Here is an 18706-nt window from a genome sequence, read left to right as displayed (position 1 = left end):
ACAATTGTTTCATTAAATATATTTTAGTTTACCATAAAAGCCTGTCAATACATTTGGCAGTACACTTTATTAATTTTTTCAAAGACGATGGAAGTAATCATGAAATTACACATAAAGATGTGCTTAAATCCTAAAAAAATAAAATCTAAATTTCAGCTATTTGCAGTTTATATATTTTAACTATAATACATTTGATAGCACTTTCTTTACGGTCCTGTTCCCCTATACTTGTTATAGTTATTACAATAACTGGGTAATAACTAGGTCCTGACCCTGAACTTACCCCTAAACTTAACCATAACCCATGTAGTTACCTTATATTACCAAGTACTTTCTTAGGTAAGTACACAGTAATTACACGAAAGTGCACGTACTGATAAATAAAGTGCAACCATACATTTTAATTGAAGTGCAATTATTATGCAATTAAGTGTATTAAAAGTATGCTAAAGTGTACTTTTTCACAATGGTATATATCATAATATATAAGGCCAATAAGGTAGTGGCATGAAAACACAGTGAATTTATTATTTTACAAAAGAAAGTTTCTTTATCTTACTTTTGTTTATTTTATTTTAATGTGTTTATTTTGGAAATTAAATGATGTGAACCAAATGATAGGATTATTCATCACTGCAAAAACAGCTTCTCATTATGTAACACTTGAGTTAAAAACAAAAGACTTAAAACAGTAGGCTATTACATTATGAATATGATGGATGAGCCACATTTGAAGCTATTGTATAAAGCCAACACACACACATCTGTGAGCACACATCGGTTGAATTCTATATTAATGCGCCTAATTGGCAATGTTGCTCAGCAACCAGTGCTTAATTTGAGCCGGATCCTTCCGGACCCTGTTCCGGAAAATGTCAGATTTTGGATTTTGCGTTCCGGCATTTTTTTTTAAACGATCCGGCATAAACAAGTGCATTACATGGTTACATGCGTGCACGAAAAGAGTGGAGCAACGTGCACACATCATGAAAGAGAGAGAGCGAGCGCGGGTTGAGGCTTAGTTCACCCAAAAATGAAAATTAGACCATGATTTACTTACCCTCAAGTCATCCTAGGTGTACATGACATTCTTCTTTCAGACGAATAAAATCGGAGTTATATTAAAAATGTCCTGGCTCTTCCAAGCTTTATAATGGCAGTGACTTGTCGGGTCATTTTTGAAGTCCATAAAAGTGCATCTAAAAGAGTAACCCTTGACCCTTGATGCATGTGTATTGACGAATGCAAAAGCGCAGAGGATAGAGCAAAACAAAACACCGGTCATGAATTAGAAGTCTAAAACGAGAATTTTTAAAGCGAAATGGCGGAGGATTTCGATACACTCTTAAAAAAAAGGGTTCTTTGAGGTTCTACATAGAACCCTAGGGTTCTATACTTGGCCAATAGAACCTTTTACAAAAAAATGGTTCTATGTAGAACCCTTGGAGAGCAAAGAACCTTTTTTATTAAAACGGTTCTATAATTCCTGTTTTATGACTGAAGTGTAAACTAAAGATTACACAATAATTATAGGCCTACACAACACATTCACAAAGCTTTTTGAGGAGAATGACTGCTGTAGTCAAAAACAAGAGTCAACAAAATTTAATATGCATGAATCAATGTATGATTTGAGCTTTTTAATGCAATTTTGTACATTAGCATGAAACATATTTCCTACTACATTATAGTTGGCTTTTTAACGAATAATTGTGTAAAATAAATAAACTAACCAGGTGTTTTCTTTATTTTGTACCATGGCATTAAAAAACAAATAATCGTAAAAATGCAAGTAGTGACGTATATGTGTTGCGTCATCCTTTCTTGAATTCCTATTGGTGGATTGGCGAAGATGAACTTTGAGACGGTTCATTTTTCAAACTGAGGAGTCCGCCATTTCTGCCCGTTCAGCCATCAGGTAAGTTAAGTTTTGAATATATTTCTGAAATAAGTTCTGAAATATGTAGTACCATCATTTAATATTCTGTTAAAATTAATGTTAAATAGTGATACTAGAAGAAAAATTGATAATATTTACTTCAGTTAAAAGTATTGCTGGTTAGCACTGAGAGGCTTCGTCAGCCGTTGGTTCAGAAAGCCCTGTTAAAATGATTTTGCTCGGTTTTTAAACGAATTAAGTTACAGTCTCCCTTTATTCCCTTGTCAGTGTTAATTATGTTAAATGTAATGTCAATAACAATAAGACAGCTGTGTTTAGAAGGAGACTAAGCGTGATTTTATTATTTCAGCGAAGCGCGCGCTCGCTGTTTATTAACGGTAACTATTTGTACAATAACGTTAGGCGCCGATTAAAAAATAAAAGCGAACCCGTTGGAAGACGGAGGGATATGGGAATATTTGTCGCAGTTTCACACACAAGTTAACGTTACTCATTTTGCGGTGAGTATTTTTCCCAGGCCTATGTTAAAAAGGTTTTATTTGGGGGAGAGCGAGGCACAACCTGACGTAACTTACGTCTCAGTCTGTGTAAATCCACTTGGGGTTCAGAGTATTGATAATGACTCTCAGTCATTAATCATTATTTTTTCAGGGTTTCTCAAAATAATTAATAAAAGTATAGAATATAATAGCATATTTCTAATAGGGACTCACTATAACTACTGGGATTAAAACCGTGGCTTGTGTCTTCTGCTGGTTAACTTAGATCAGTATTAAATAACCATCTCAACTGTTAAATAACATATAAGATTACAATAATATCAGATTTGTCTTATTTTAAATAATCACAAAAACAGAGATGAAAAACAAACTTGAGTAAGAAATTTACTTTTGCTGTTGTTAAATAAATGTTCACTAATATATTCCAAAGATTTTTTAATTTTGACGCATTTTTTTTTCTCTAAAGATTTTAGATATGGCAACTATTATATACACTTAAGTTTCGTCATCCTGGCATGTGTGAAAAGTTTAAAACCATGCGTGTTACAGCTAACCGCTTTAGGTTGTGCCCTGCACTCCCCTACTTTAGTTATGTTCTGCATTAAACCTGCACGATTGTAATGCAGCCTTCACTGAGTCTATACCTCAATCAGCTCCCTAGGTTGTGAATCAGTATATCATGTAAATGAATGTGGCCGATTCCCTGATCAGTGCTCGGACTACTGAACTAAGGAGCTGATTGAGACGCACGCTATGTTTACTGTGATGCAAGCGCTGAATTAAAGTGATGATAGCGCATGGTTAAAATTAGCATTCAAATGTTCTAAAGCCATAAATTTTTAGGTGTGTTTAATGCATAGTTTGTTTGTAAAGTTATTTATGCTCTGTTTTCTTTTCCCCCCAGATAACCATGGTTGATAAATGGTCAGTAGATGACACGTGCCGCTGGCTTCAAAATATAAACCTCATTGATGCAAAAGAAAGTTTCAGAGGTACACATGGAAATTTATAAATGTTCATTTTGTGATGTTGTGAAGTTTCAGCTCACAAAGTATCTAACTCATCTGCAAGTGCAACATAACCACCAAGCAGATTTTAGTGTTACTTGTAACATTGAGGCATGTTTTAGAAGATATAAAACTGTTGCAAGTTACAGAAACCATATCTATCGAAAGCACAGAAAAGCTTTGAAACATCCCCTATTTGAAAAGGCTACTTTAGTTGAAGACGACAATGAAAGTGAGGAGGTTCCTGAAGATCTACTAGAGAACAACCAAAATTCTTCACCTGGAATTGATTTAGAAACTGTGTTATTGGGACTGAGACGGCATGTAGCCCTCTTTATATTAAACCTCCAAGAAAAACATTTACTTCCTAAAGTAACTCAGGATACCATTGTTTCCAGCTTGGAGTTCATCTTGAAATTTTTCCAGCAAAATTATTTTGAAATCATAAAATTCCACTTGACCAATTCTGGGTTGAGAATCGAGGACCAGGAAGACTTGGATAACTTGCTAAATAATCAGACACTTGTAGAAAGTGTGTTTGCCTATGTTCAGTCAGATTATCAACTTTTCAAATATTGCAAAGAACATCTACATTTAGTGGAGCCAGTTAAGCACATTCTTGGAACCAATAGCCAGGGGAAGGAGGATACATTTCAGTATGTGCCTATTATAGATGTTCTGAAGACTCAGTTGGAGAAACAGGACATATTTGAATCGTATAGAAGAACCTGTGAACAAGCCCCAAGTACAGATTTTTTAAGCAGTTACACAGATGGAGAATTCTTTCATGAGAGCCCCTTTTTTCAAGATCCTAATATTGTAAGATTACATCTGTACACTGACGAATATGAAGTTGTAAACCCCTTGGGGTCTAAAAGATCAGTTCACAAATTAGCAGCCTTCTATTTTACGATTGGCAATCTTGAAGCTAACTGCAAATCACAATTGAGGCATATACATTTGTGCTTACTTGTAAGACATCAATTTCTAAAGAAATATTCATACAGAGACATCTTGCTGCCCCTGATTAATGACCTGAAACTGTTATACACTGAGGGACTGCAGGTCAGTGTAAATGGTCAGAACATCAATTTGAAATGCGCTCTTGCCACTATTTCAGCTGACAACTTGTCTGCTCACAGCCTGGCAGGTTTCACCTGCTGCTTTAACAGTGGACGGATCTGTCGCTTTTGTATGATCAGCTACAAAGACCGAAGGTCTCACGTTAATGAAGATGCTGTAATAATTCGATCTTCTCAGGTACATCAGTACCATCTGCAAGCACTCAGAGAAAGTGCTGGAATATCCAAACAGACATATGGTGTGGTCAGTGAGTGCCCTTTCACTGAGTTGAACTACTTTGATGTTGCAAAAACATTTCCCCCTGACTTAATGCACGATTTTTTAGAGGGTGTGGTGCCTCTTGTGATTACCAGAATTATCCAGGCATTACATTTTTTGCACATTGTTTCATTAAGTCAGATAAATGCTGAATTGGAGGCATTTAACATTGGGAGGAATGACCGGACTAACCTCCCTCAGAAACTTCCACATAGTGTGCTAAAGCAAAACACACTACCAGGGTCTGCTGCTCAAGTCTGGTGCCTCTTCAGGATTTTGCCATTTCTCATTGGACATTACATTCCAGAAGGTGAGGTGCACTGGGACATTTACCTGAAGTGTAGGGACATAGGAGATGTGATTTTGTCCCCCACCATACAAAGGAATATCATCCCTTTCCTAAGCCTTCAGATAGGTGAATTCCTGTCCTCCTTCCAGTCTGTATTCCCTGAGACTTTCACTCCGAAACTACACTTTCTCATTCATTATCCACGGCTCATACTAAAGTTTGGGCCTCTGAGACAGCTGTGGTGCATGAGATTCGAGGGAAAGCACCAATACTTCAAACGTTTAGCCCACAACACGTGTAACTTCAAGAATCTCAGCTACACCCTTGCCAAGAGGCACCAGTTAAGACAGTGTTGGGAATTGACTTCGCTGGATTCCCTTCATCAGAACAACTACACGGAGGGTGAACGGGCAGTACCTTTTCGAGCATTACCATTGGAGATACAGAAAGGTGTGATTGGAAAAAGTGAGGTGGAGGACATTCGGGGTGACGAGAGACTTGGTGTGTTTAGCTCTCTTAAGACTAACAACGTGAAATACTGTGTGGGAGACAACTTAATTATAGATATTGTGGATGAGGACATTCCAATCTTTATAAAGATTGAAAAGATTTTGCGGTTCAGGGGTGCTTGGATGATCTTTGGCAAGCTGCGGATACCAAAAACATTTGAAAGACATTACCATGCATTCAAATTGGAGGACCAGAAGGAGTGGATTCTGGTGCAGCCAGGGGAGGAGAAAGAATTTCATCCTCTTGACACATATGTGCATGATGATTCTAAGTATATTACATTACATCACAGGGTGCAGTCTTCTAGGTAAATATATTTTACTTCTGTGGTATGTCTCTCTTATTTCTTCATTGGAATATGAAATATTTGTTATCTTTTTTTTACAGAGCAGCAAATTGATGGGGAGACAATGCTGGGTCTCACAGAAAGGATGGTGGAAAGACTTTTTCCTGTAATGAAACATCAGGTGACATTTATGAAGGAGCTTAATAAGTTAAAAAAGTAAGTCTTTGTTGTTAAAGGGTTAGTTCACTCCAAAATGAAAATCCTGTCATTAATTATTCACCCTTGTGTTGTTAATTTGTGTTCTGAAGAAGAACGAAAGTCTTAAAAGTGTGGAACAACATATGGGTGAGAAATTAATGACAGAATTTAAATTTTGGGATGAACAAACTCTTTAAATATTAAACATTGCTGTTAAATATACAACACATTTATGCTAAGCTTAAAATCCTTTATCTTAATTTATATATAAACTTTGTTTTTCTTCAAACAGCTTGGAAACTGAAGTGCCTCAAATATCTTGTGCTCAGTATGTATCATTGTTTTGAAGTCCAAATAAATTGTGGCAAATTTATCCCATTTAAAAGACTTCAGTACTGTATTCATGTTTTTACAGACAAGAACCCTGCGACTCATTTGTTGCCCAACCTTGGCCAGCAGTATACAACCTGCCTGTCTTTCCCCCTGAATTGCAAGCAGCTTTGCAGAGGAAGGATCCCGGCTTTAAGAAGAAGGACAAGTCTCATATCCGTGCATTATTAATTCAAGTGTTGTTTGACAACATCACCAAGCACACCTGGTACAGTATTGTATTTCCTTATATTTTATAACAATGTTAGATGTATATGGTAATGTTAGGGGTGTGAGGAGACGGGTAGGTCATGAGACGAGACGATACACAAGATTGAGTTCACGAGAAAGAGACAAGATTTTTACACAGTATTTTTTTTAGAAATCCTCAATGACGAAATGCATGACAATTCACGTTCTGTTATGGCAATATCATGAGACAGCTTTTCATCTCAATGAGAAATCTTGTTACATTTTAATCATCTCGTTGCACGAGATCTCATTGCACCCCTAGTAAATGTAAAACGTGTTGGTTGTTGGATACTGAAATAATATATTTTATTATATTTCTTAGGTATCCAAATCATAAAATGTATGGAGATGTTCTGGGGAGTTTGATCACCCGCTTTCCATTTTTGAAGGATGACAGCTCCTCTGGTTATGTATGCACATATTGCTGTATTTTTTAATACTGTGAAAATATTGGAAGTTATTGCTCACTAAAACAAAATATCACACAGAAAAAAAATCTATTTTGAAAGAAAGTATTAATTTGTCTACAGGATACCTTGTTGGAATGTATTCGAAACAAATTTAAAAAAGAAAGAATTCCCTTGGTTAACTCTTCAACCGTCCTGAAAATGAAGGAAAAGTATGGGGTCAAAAGGAAGTGTGCTGGACAATCAGACTCTGTGGGATTTAGTCAAAAACAACAGGCAAGTTCATTTCAGTACATTTTATGTCGAAGGCAGAAAAGATTTGTCTTAACATGAAACATACGTTGACTTTATCATTTCAGAGTGCAAGATGTGGAAGAGAACCAGTGGACACAATGGAATATGATTCGGCTTGTTCACATGAGGTATTTGGTTTAGTTTTACTTAAAGGATTAGTTCACTTTAAAAAAAAAAACTTTTGCTGATAATTTACTCACCCCCATGTCTTCCAAGATGTCCATGTCTTTCTTTCTTCAGTCGAAAATAAATTAAGGTTTTTGATGCAAACATTTCTCATTTCATCTCCGGAACACAGTTTAAGATATTTTAGATTTAGTCCAAGAGCCTTCTGTCCTTCAATTGAAAGTGAATGCCCACTCTACAGTCCATGTCCAGAAAGGTAGGAAGTAAGGTATGAAAAACATCATCAAAGTAGTCCATGTGACATCAGTGGGTTAGTTAGACTCTTTTGAAGCATCGACAATACATTTTGGTCCAAAAATAACAAAAACTACGACTTTATCCATCATTCTATTCTGTTCCACGTTTGTTTGAATCCGCATTCACGAGTTCACAGTGACGCTGCTGACGTAAGACGCAAAGCGTGCGTCTCCCTCAGACTACATGGACGCTCTGATGCACCAGATAACGCAGCAGCAGCGTCTTACGTCAGCAGCGGGATTCAAACGGGTCTTGAGAGAGGAAATTACATTGGTGCCAATGAAGGCCTTTCTGAGCCATCGGATTTCAAAAAAAATATCTTCATTTGTGTTCCGAAGATGAACGGAGGTCTTACGGGTATCGAACGGCATGAGGGTGAGTAATTAATGACATTATTTTCATTTTTGGATAAAAAATATTTATGTACTGTCTTCCTACCCCTAGATTGTGTTGGACCTGGAAGTAACAGGTGAGGATGAGACAAGTTTCCAGGAACACATTAATGCCATCACCCTGGAGTTGCGTAAAAGCAACCCCAGTTATTCTGAGGTCAAGAACCGGATGAAGCGCACTCTTTTCCAAAGAGTACAGATTATGGACAGGCCTGCAGCTGAAGTAATGGAGCATTTTCCTTTTCTTGGAGTGCCACAGCTTGTGAGTAAACACTGTTAAATTTTGTGCCAGGCAGATAAGAAAAATGTATGTATATAGGGATGCACCGATTAGGGCTGGGCGATTTTATATTTTTTTTCTCCTAAAAAAAAATTGCGATTTTACGAATCGAGTCGATTTTTTTTCCCCGCCCCCCATTTAAAACAAAATAATTGCAAACTGTACATATATTTTAAAAATATATATTTATTATATTTAATTAAAGTGCATCAACGTAAAATTGCAAAAGCAAACCCTTTATCTAACTGAAAAGTCAGTGTGCAACAAAGATTGTTAAACATCCAAATTATTTATACTGTATTTGGATTGAGCTAATAAACAACAAAAAATCCTGAGGTAGCTCAGGAAAGAGCAGATGACAGAGAATAATAAAGTGTAGGTTGCAAAATGTTTATTAGGCCACTGACATGGTTGTGGATATTATTTCAGTTATTTCCAGAGGGATAACATTTTTTATCTTCTCTTCTTTTGGAAATCAGTGTAATAATTCAGGTGTTCTGGAATAGTTGGTTTCACAGTGTAAGTGGAACCTTAAAATAAAAAAAATATTAACGAAATATTTTGGGTGAACTATCCCTTTAATGTGAAACCATGAAACATTATCTACAGATCAAGCATAATAACAGTAACATTGAATCATCTTGGAGAGAGTTTCGTCGTGTTGACTGTCGTAACCGAACGCGCCACGCAGTTTGAATAGAGGATGACTGACAGATGCAGTGGAGGGAAGCATTGACGCAAACTTGAATTTATTTATTATATTGTGCACAAAGCATTAATGATGCAGCCTCCAGTTCGTGATCACTAATTTGTTGTGTAATTTGGATATATGCACCTGAAGTAAACAATGTTTTGTATTTAAGATGCTGCATGAAATGACAATGAGGTTTGGAACAGACTTGGCAAAGAACATGGAAACCTCTCTAAATGAAATGGCCCCAAACATCATCAGGAGTGCAAAAGAAGGCAGTAAAAAAAATCTATATGCCAATCTCTTTGGACCAGCAGAGGAAGTCACAGAAGGTAACTTCACCAGGGTTTTTCCTGCATAACTTTTATCTCCGGCACACCCCGGGTACCCCCCTAGAGCAGTGGTTCTCAAACCTGTCCTGGGGACCCCCAACCAGTGCACATTTTGCATGTCTCCCTCATCTAACACACCTGATTTAAATCATCAGCTCATTAGTAGAGACTGCAAGACTTGGGACGTTTCTCAATATGCGTACTTGTTCTCGTGGACTTGTGAAACGTCATCAGTGGCTGCACCTATAAATTGTTGACCTATAAGTGTTAGTATTAAATTAATAGTTTACCCAAAAATTTTAATTCTGTCATCATTTACTTACCTCTCGTCATTTCAAATCTGTATGACTTTCATCGTCAGAACACAAAATAAGATATTTTGAAGGATGGTAAACAAACAACGGCGGTGCCCATTGACCTACATTGGTTTTGTGTCCATACAAATCAAGTGAATGGGTACCAGCGTTTTTCAGTTTCCAAGATTCTTCAAAATATCTTTTTTTTTTTTTTTTTTTGATATGCTGTAGAAAGAATGCCATTTATGTTTGAAATGATATGAGTGAGTGAATGATGACAGAATTTTCATTTTTTGGGTAAACTATTCCTTTAATTGAATTCAGTGCCTGATGTACACTAACTTGTATCTGTTTGTAGGTCTTGTTAGGAATGCTGCACTCATTTTATTGCCAGCACTTTTCAAAGAAAACGCCAGCTTCCTCTACTGTGTAGATAGTGTAAGTATAGAGTCTTCTGTAGTTTCATTAACATTTGAGGGACTTGACTTAATAAAGGAACTGTTCATTTAAATATAAAAAAAAATTACTGTTTACTCACCCTTACACCAAAGTTTTAAACAATTTTCAATAAAACTTACCCTATAATTTACTCAATCTCTTTCTTAGTAACAAGCTTTGTAATGTCATTGAATAGCACCCCAACTTTTGAAACTCCCAAAAAGTGCTCTCCAGGGGTTAAAATTCGTCCCTGGACAAACCCTGTGGATGTTTTTTGCTGGAGTAAATAAATGAATAACTAAGCACAATCACACATCGGCACATCAGCTTCACATAAATAGTTTTGAGTCTTGTTGGTTCTTGCATGTCGCATGCCTATTTGTCATATCTTATGTTGTGTCACGATTCAGTCACAAGAAAGAATGAACCAGTGGGATTCAAAGTAATCAAAGTGGCATTACAAAGCTTGGAATGATTATAATTAAATATAACTCAGATTGTGTTGAACTGAAAAAAGCAAGTCATAAATGTCTAGGTTGCCTTGTTGGTGAGTAAATTATGGGGTAATTTTAAGTCTGTTTCTATTAATTGGTGAAAAGCACTCATTGTTTGTAATTTTTGTTTTACAGGAACCCAAAGGTCCTGCACCAACTGTAGTGCTTAACGGCTCTCCTGATCCCCTCAAGGCTGAAAGTGTCAGCATTATAATGGACAACGTGAACATTATAAGAGAGGCAGACATTGACATGACACAGGCTGTGGAATGCCTGTTTGCAGCCTATTTTCTTTTCAATGTTCAGTACCCGCTTGCCATTAAGAACACAATGATTTTCATTCAAAAATACATGCTTAAACTAAGATCTCGTCATGACACAAGAATACCAATACCTGTACTAAAAATGTACAGTCAACTTGTGTAAATCATACTATTTAATAAATGTGTTATTTTTGTTAGAATTGTGATTAGTTTTCTCTGTTCAGAGACATTTAAAAGAATGATATATATGTACATAGGGTATATAAGCAAGCTGGTATATATTAAAAAATTTAAAATGCGTGAATGTTTATTAAATTGAAAAAGAGTAAAATGTTCAATTACAATTTTAAAAAAGTACAATTGCAGTTAATATTAAATGGTTGTATGTAATTAAACATTTCAAGTTTAGCTGTCTAACACAGATACAGAGATGCAATTTTAAATGTTTATGTATGTTTTTTAAAAAGTGAAAATGCTTGGTCTAATACAGAATATACAGATTTTAAATGTTTATGTATGTTTTTTAAAAAGTGAAAATGCTTGGTCTAATACAGAATATACAGATTTTAAATGTTTATGTATGTTTTTTAAAAAGTGAAAATGCTTGGTCTAATACAGAATATACAGATTTTAAATGTTTATGTATGTTTTTTAAAAAGTGAAAATGCTTGGTCTAATACAGAATATACAGATTTTAAATGTTTATGTATGTTTTTTAAAAAGTGAAAATGCTTGGTCTAATACAGAATATACAGATTTTAAATGTTTATGTATGTTTTTTAAAAAGTGAAAATGCTTGGTCTAATACAGAATATACAGATTTTAAATGTTTATGTATGTTTTTTAAAAAGTGAAAATGCTTGGTCTAATACAGAATATACAGATTTTAAATGTTTATATATGTTTTTTAAAAAGTGGAAATGCTTGGTCTAATACAGATTTGAAATGATAATATTTATTCTATTTTTTTAAATAATAAATTTAATGAATTTTAACTTTTTGTACTGTCTGGATTGGTTATATTATTAAATACCGGTGATAACTTCATAATAAAGAACCCTTAAATGGTTCTAAAAAGAACCATCTAACTTGGATTCAAAGAACCATTTGGGGTTCTATTTAATGAACCCTTTAATATGGTTCTATATAGAACCATTTTGGGGTTCCATATATGAAGCAGGTGATAGAACCATTTCTGGTTCTAAATAGAACCATTTCTTTTAAGAGTGTATAAGAGAAGAGGGGCTTGAGTTTGTTGTCCAGCTCTATCCACGAAAGGCGTCAAAGTTTGCGATGCTCCTGTACATCGCGCCATGGGTTACTCTTTTAGCGCAAGTCGGCTTGCGTACCACTGACCGCCGGAAGCTAGTTATTTTAGTCTATAAAGTTTTAAATATGAATATTTTTCTTACACAAACGCGCCACTTTGCTTCAGAAGGCCTTTATTAACCCCCGGAGCCTTGTGGAGCAGTTATATAATGGATGGATGTACTTTTTTTGACTTCAAAAATGACTCGACAAGTCACTGCCAAAGCCAGGACATTTTTAATATAACTCCAATTTTATTAATCTGAAATAAGAATGTCATATACACCTAGGATGACTTGAGGGCAAGTAAATCATGGTCTAATTTTCATTTTTGGGTGAACCTAAATCACCCATTAACCCTTTAATGCCAATGTATTTGAAGGTTATGTTTTGTTATCGACCCTCAGCATATATATTTTTGATCAGCTTTCCTAAGGTCAAAATCACTGTCATTAGTTGGTGCTTACTGCTTACTGCTGAGCCCCTAGCTATGACACATATGTAGGCTATCGCTATGTTTTGGGGTTTTTTCTCTTCAAAATATTCACAAATTTGTTAACCAGCCTATATCATGAATTATATGATATATTCAAATTTTCAAATGTGTGGAGAGGAAGGTGTTGTGTCGTTTAAACACCTTTATAATGATCAGGTTGATATAATGCACAATGAGTTTCCACCACAGTTCAGAGGATCTGCTGGATTCACATCACATAAATTCATACATTTTTCCTGAAATACATAAAAGTAAGTGGCCGGTGAACTGGGAGAAGAATAGAGTAAACTTAATTGTTTTACTATCTGATAGGAATAAAAACTTTGTCAAATTATAATTGAAATGATTATTATTCCAGCTTCCATAGACATCAGTGTATGAATTTGAATTGATAAAATTTTAGGCTAATTAGATTTTTTTTTATATAGTACTCCATTTAAATGTCTATTTAAATGTCTGAAAACTAAAATAACATTATGTAGTTGAAAACACTGAATAGTTGTGATATATGAAAAGCACTCAGTGGCTCAGCGCCAGCCAAAATGTGAAAGTTACAGAAAACAAAACCTACAGCAGGATCTTTTCATTTCCCTTTCCGGGATTCCACATTTTGCTCTTTTCTCTACCACAAACCTTAGTGGAATCTTAAAAGGCTTCCATTTTATGATCACGTCTGGGGCGGGGGAAAGCTGTTTTTGACTCGGACACTAAAGGGCAGACAGTAACCAAACGTCCCATAACCTTCACAGCTGTTTCCTTCGCTCTCCAGCCAAAGTCACACCCCCTCCTTTCCTCCTTATCTGCCATTCCCACTCCAACCTGGCATCATCACAGAGAATCGCAACAACCACCTTTCTTACAGTGTCCTTTCGTCAGAGGAGCGTGAGCGTAAAACAGCACCGTGAACCCTGTCGGTTACTCTGCAATCTTTCCACAGTGAACCCCGTTGTTACTTATTTATAGTAGCATGTTTCCCAGAGGGCCAAAGTAATTGAAACCAAATGTGTGGAGGCAGTGAGATGGGGAAATGGAGCAGCAGTAGCATCTGGACAGGAGAAAAAGAGAAAGAGATAGAAGCGGGAGGGACAGGAAAACCCTTTGTCTACTATCGGGACACAAACTTTTTGGCTTCCAATTGATACAAGACTTCTATTCGCAGAGCACACTGCCAGAATAATCCAATACAATGGGACTGAAAGAAGAGAGACAGAGACAAAAATAACACAGCAACCCCAACTACTCCAGCGCAGTCAGAAAACTTCCCAAAAAATGAAGTAGCAGTTCACATTAAGCGCAGCCCTGTCTCTCTGCTGCCAGGAAGTCACATGCGTTTCCTCGCACAAAGCACAAGTCAAAAACAATGAGCTAAAAACTTACCATCCTGACCATGGCTCTCAATCTGAAGTCCAAGCTAGTGCACACAGGGTGTGACAGGCGGATAAAAGTAGACCGAGACACCACTTAAAGATGGCATGAGGCCTATTTTCTCTGTCTCTCGCTCTCTTTCTTTTTCCGACTCTTTTTCCAACACTTCAGGCAGTTACAATCCCCCCCTTCCGACACTGTCAGCTTTTCCAATAGCAGACGCGCAATCCGAAATCCCTGCCCCAGAGTTTGCAGGAATTTCCTGGACTCTTAGTATTTTATCTGCAGCAGAACCACGGCGAACAGACACGACTGAGTCTTGTGACGCTCTGCTACCGTCTGCCTGAGTAACTGCCCCCTGGTTTGTGGCCAGATATAGCACTAGGAGACACATGGGGGAAGTTAGGGGGTTGATGTCTGGTGTTTTTATTTTAGTACAGCCCCTCACCCTCCATATGTGTGAGTTTCAGCATGCAGCCATGGGAATTGGAAATGCATTTACTTTTCTTCTTGATGTTCCTGCCTGGCTGACTATGAGGGGTAAAATTGCCACAAAGCCTTTCCTACGCAGCATTTTCTGCAGGCATGAAGTCATCAGACTGATGAATAATAGTAATCATTGTTTAGGTCGCTTCCTTTAACTGGCCAGTTCAGCATTAGCAGGACGTTCCATGGGGAGCGTAAAAACCAAGACCACATGCGCAATCAATATGCAGAAACCCCAGGACGATTAATCAGCATGTTCATTGCGAACGCCAGTGGTGTGCTGGGTGTGTGTTAAGTTACAAAACATTTACATAAATATATTCATACTGTGTTTTACCTTACTGCGGTGACAAAGAATTATGTTTGGGATGTTTAGGCTTGAATTTATTCAGGGGTTGTTTGCTTCACACTCTTTGTTAAGGGTTCGAAAACAACCAATTAGAGTCAGAATTCTGAATCAGGGTTTAGAGGCAGCATTTCCATGTAACCTTGCTGAATAATGTTGTGGTTGTGTTGAATAAAATCCCCAACCAAACCTTCTGCATGTTGTTGTTTTGGAGGTGTCTCCTAGATTTTACTTGTAAATACAAACCCAACAGCTTAAAGCAGCACTAGGTAGTTTTTGCTCTCGGGGTCCCCCTACAGTTGGGAAACAGTATTGTCCTCTACTACTGTCGTAAACTGTCATTCTACATCAGTGGATGCATTGCACGTGCATTTGTTGACATGACAACCATGATAGCCCTGAACACTGCAGGAGTTCACCAGTCTATGGAGTTCACATGCAGGTGTTCTGCTTGAGTCGCGTGTGAAATGTCTTCATCCCAGGTACAGTGGCATATGTTCAGCATGTCATACGATTATAATTTCATGGGTTTTATTTTTTTCAAACGCCAAATGATCGCGATGCTCACGTTTACAAGCCAGCGTCATTATAGTAGCCTAGTCTATTGTTTCCCGTTTTACAGAATCTATATGATACTTCAATTCAATGTTTGAGTGGTAGGTAATCACCATATATCGTCAATATTATAATATCAAGCCACCATAGATGAATCTGCAAATGTGAAAAATCGATTTGCATTATAGCTTGAGGCAAGACAAATAAACCAATATCACAGACATGTTAGGTATCCTAAAATATGATTTTGTACATCTTATCATATGTATTTACTTTCAAGAATGTAGCCCCTCCTCCTCCAGCTCACGCCCGCGAGCAAACGCCGGCCCAATGTTGATCCTCGTCCTGCCTTTAATCCGATCACTTTCTCGTTTCCTCTTTTTGCTTTCCTCCGACAAAACCTTTGCTTTCTTATTTTTCTGTGCTGCTTCGGCCATGACTATAACATTCGGCAAACAAATAATAGTTTGGCTCGCACGTCCGAATTTAAGGAAGTGGGGTGGTGGTGGAAGTGACGTATATGCCGTGAAGCAGTCGAATTTTGTAGTTCTTTTTTTCTCGGGTTACTACCCGAAACCCGAAGTTTAAAAGTACGATTAAAAATGATACAGACCCCGTCAGGCTATGGCAGACGTGTCTTTCAACCTATTGTAAGTCGATGTATCATCACAAGAGGTTTCAAAATAGATTATAAAGGTTGAAAAGTTACCTAGTGCTGCTTTAACATAGTGAATGTGTAAATTAGATTAAATGGAAGTGAGTGCAGTTGTCCACATTGTTTGGCTATAGCTGTAACACGTACTGTACTCCATATCCAGTAGCTGCTCTTTTCCAGAAAAGCTTTTATATAGGCTTATACTTTACAATAGTCTGCATTTTTTCCCCAAAATATAATTATTATTTAATCCAAAAAAAAATGTCTCACCAGCATCAGATATCGTTTAACCATAAAATAGATGCACTCAGCGTCAAAACAAACATAAAGTCCTGAGTACTCTTTCCTTGTGTGAGTTTTGTCGCTCACCAATAATTAAGTGAATACATTTTCAGATAATATGATATATTAGCCTCTACATATTATGGAAACCTGCAACAATAATATTGGCAGTCTGAATGATAAGATCTACTCCCAAAAAACAACTATAGCCTTCAAAACCTGGAAGCCAAGAGGTCCTCTGAGGGGCAGAGCCAATACAACAAAAGTAAATAGAACTGGAGCAAAGCAAGTGAAGAAACAGATGTGTTTTCTCTGTATCAGTAAATGGAACCACTTTCTAGGTTTACACTTTTTGGTCAACAAATCATATTGTGTTTATTGTTTACAAAAACTGTAATTGGTATTTGAATTGTGATATGATAAACACTTAGCACTTCATATTGCTTTGATATCAAGACTAAAAGAACCAAAAATGGTACCAAATGACTTGCCCCTTATCATCCGATCGGGGTTGTATCTCTCTATTAGTGTTACTGGATCTTAGTGCTGCATTTGATACTATCGACTACAACATTCTTTTAGATAGACTTGACACTATGTTGGCATTAGTGGAATTGCATTGGCATGGTTCAAATTATAATTATCTGACTGATACCAATTTGTAGCAGTAAATGAAGAGGTGTCATATCGATCACAAGTTCAGTATGGAGTACCGCAAGGCTCAGTACTAGGAACGTTGCTTTTCACCCTGTACATGCTACCCTTGGGAAATATCATTAGGAAGCATGCCGTTAGTTTAAACTGTCAGGCTGATGATACTCAGCTCTATATTTCTTCGCGCCCTGACAAAACATACCGATTTACAAAATTAAGGGAATGCCTAGTTGATATAAAACAATGGGATGACTAGTAATTTCCTACTACTTAATTCTGAAAAAAAAAAAAAAGATATTCTAATTATTAGACCAAAAACCTCCGCACCTAATAACCTAGAATACTGACTAACACTCGATGGCTGCCCTGTCAAGTCTTCGTCATCAGTTAGAAACCTGGGAGTGCTGTTCGATACCAATCTTTCAATTGAATGGCACATATCTAACATCTGTAAAACCCAATTTTTCCATCCTAAAAATATATCTAAATTATGACATATGCTCTCAGGGACAAACGCAGAAAAGTTATTTCATGCGTTCCTGACCTCAAGGCTAGATTATTGTAATGCTCTACTAGGTGGCTGCCCTGCACTCTTAACCCTCTCCAGTCGGCCGTTGTGCCGTCGTTCCTGAGCGGCTCATTATACACTAATGCGACCACGGCCATGCAGAACGCATTCAATTGGGATTCAAATACTGAGGCAACGCCCACACACACATCAGCTCAAACAAACACATCGTTAAACACATCGTGCACGAGGGCGCACGGAAGCTTTCTTTGTTTAAATTAGCTCAAAATTACAGTCAGATGTAAGTAATTACCTTGACAAACTATACATCATTTAAAAGATCTAAGACTCAAGCTTCCATTTTTGACCTCTGTTTTATTCTCAAAGTCATATGTGTATTCAAATTTATTTATTAGGATAAACCCCTTGAGATGCACCATCTCGTTTTCGAGGGGGTCCTAACATATAGTGACCATAATTTGTTAATATGTGTCAGAAGTTATGAATATGAAAACCGTCGGTACCTTCTAAAGATTGTTATACGATCGTCAGCTGCTCTCATTCATAAAAAAACTCTTCATACTTCATACTGGCAGCCGGAGGGCGCTCCGTGCACATGTAGTCCATATATAGCATGCATGAAGAAGATACCATGTGACATTGACATAAACAGCTTCCAGAAATCGCTCTAACATGAAGATAGACAAGTTTGAAGATAATAAACACACAATCGCGACAATATATGGCTTATCTATGTTATTTATACCATGTTGGGTGTTTTCATAATAGATTATATTTATAATGCAATGCTACTCGAGCTTTTATAATTATGCAGAATATTGTAAAATATATTTTCAGTCTGATTTTGTGATCCAAAACCAAATGAGATCACATAAGGTTATTTAAAACATTTGACTTGATAAAGTAAGTTTTCTAATTGTTGTGTTTTAATAAATTGGTGTAATAAATCATAAATTATAGTTTAATAAATCATAAATTGTTGTGGCAGAGAATATAGATTGTTTTAAGTTATCTGGTCTACCTTTATGAAGCAACTCTGCACTATGCCTAAGCAGAATTTCCCCTTGG

At 36.7% G+C, this 18706-nt stretch overlaps 2 protein-coding genes across 2 annotated transcripts in view; one reads left to right on the top strand and one right to left on the bottom strand.

The window, feature by feature from the left end:
• sgcd (sarcoglycan, delta (dystrophin-associated glycoprotein)) overlaps positions 1 to 14496 on the bottom strand; it is a 161886-nt gene extending 147390 nt beyond the window's left edge. Inside the window, exon 1 of the mRNA XM_079835355.1 lies at positions 14144 to 14496. Coding sequence (XP_079691481.1) covers positions 14144 to 14155 — 12 coding nt within the window. The 5' untranslated portion in view covers positions 14156 to 14496. The remainder of the gene's footprint in view (positions 1 to 14143) is intronic.
• On the top strand, positions 4611 to 9500 carry LOC307137812 (sterile alpha motif domain-containing protein 3-like; the record flags this gene model as incomplete). The annotated part of the gene is made up of 9 exons (XM_079835778.1): positions 4611 to 5854; positions 5935 to 6049; positions 6324 to 6359; positions 6447 to 6629; positions 6975 to 7062; positions 7183 to 7335; positions 7419 to 7481; positions 8221 to 8430; positions 9312 to 9500. Exons 1-9 carry the CDS (start codon positions 5719 to 5721, stop codon positions 9498 to 9500), a joined length of 1173 nt encoding a protein of 390 aa, XP_079691904.1. The 5' UTR covers positions 4611 to 5718.
• Positions 14497 to 18706: the final 4210 nt, after the last annotated feature.

The sequence above is a fragment of the Gobio gobio genome (assembly GCF_949357685.1).
Source record: "Gobio gobio genome assembly, chromosome: 14".
Taxonomy (NCBI): Eukaryota; Metazoa; Chordata; class Actinopteri; order Cypriniformes; family Gobionidae; genus Gobio; species Gobio gobio.
The sequence above is the reverse complement of the archived record's forward strand: the minus strand, read 5'-3'. Positions and strand labels throughout refer to the sequence as shown.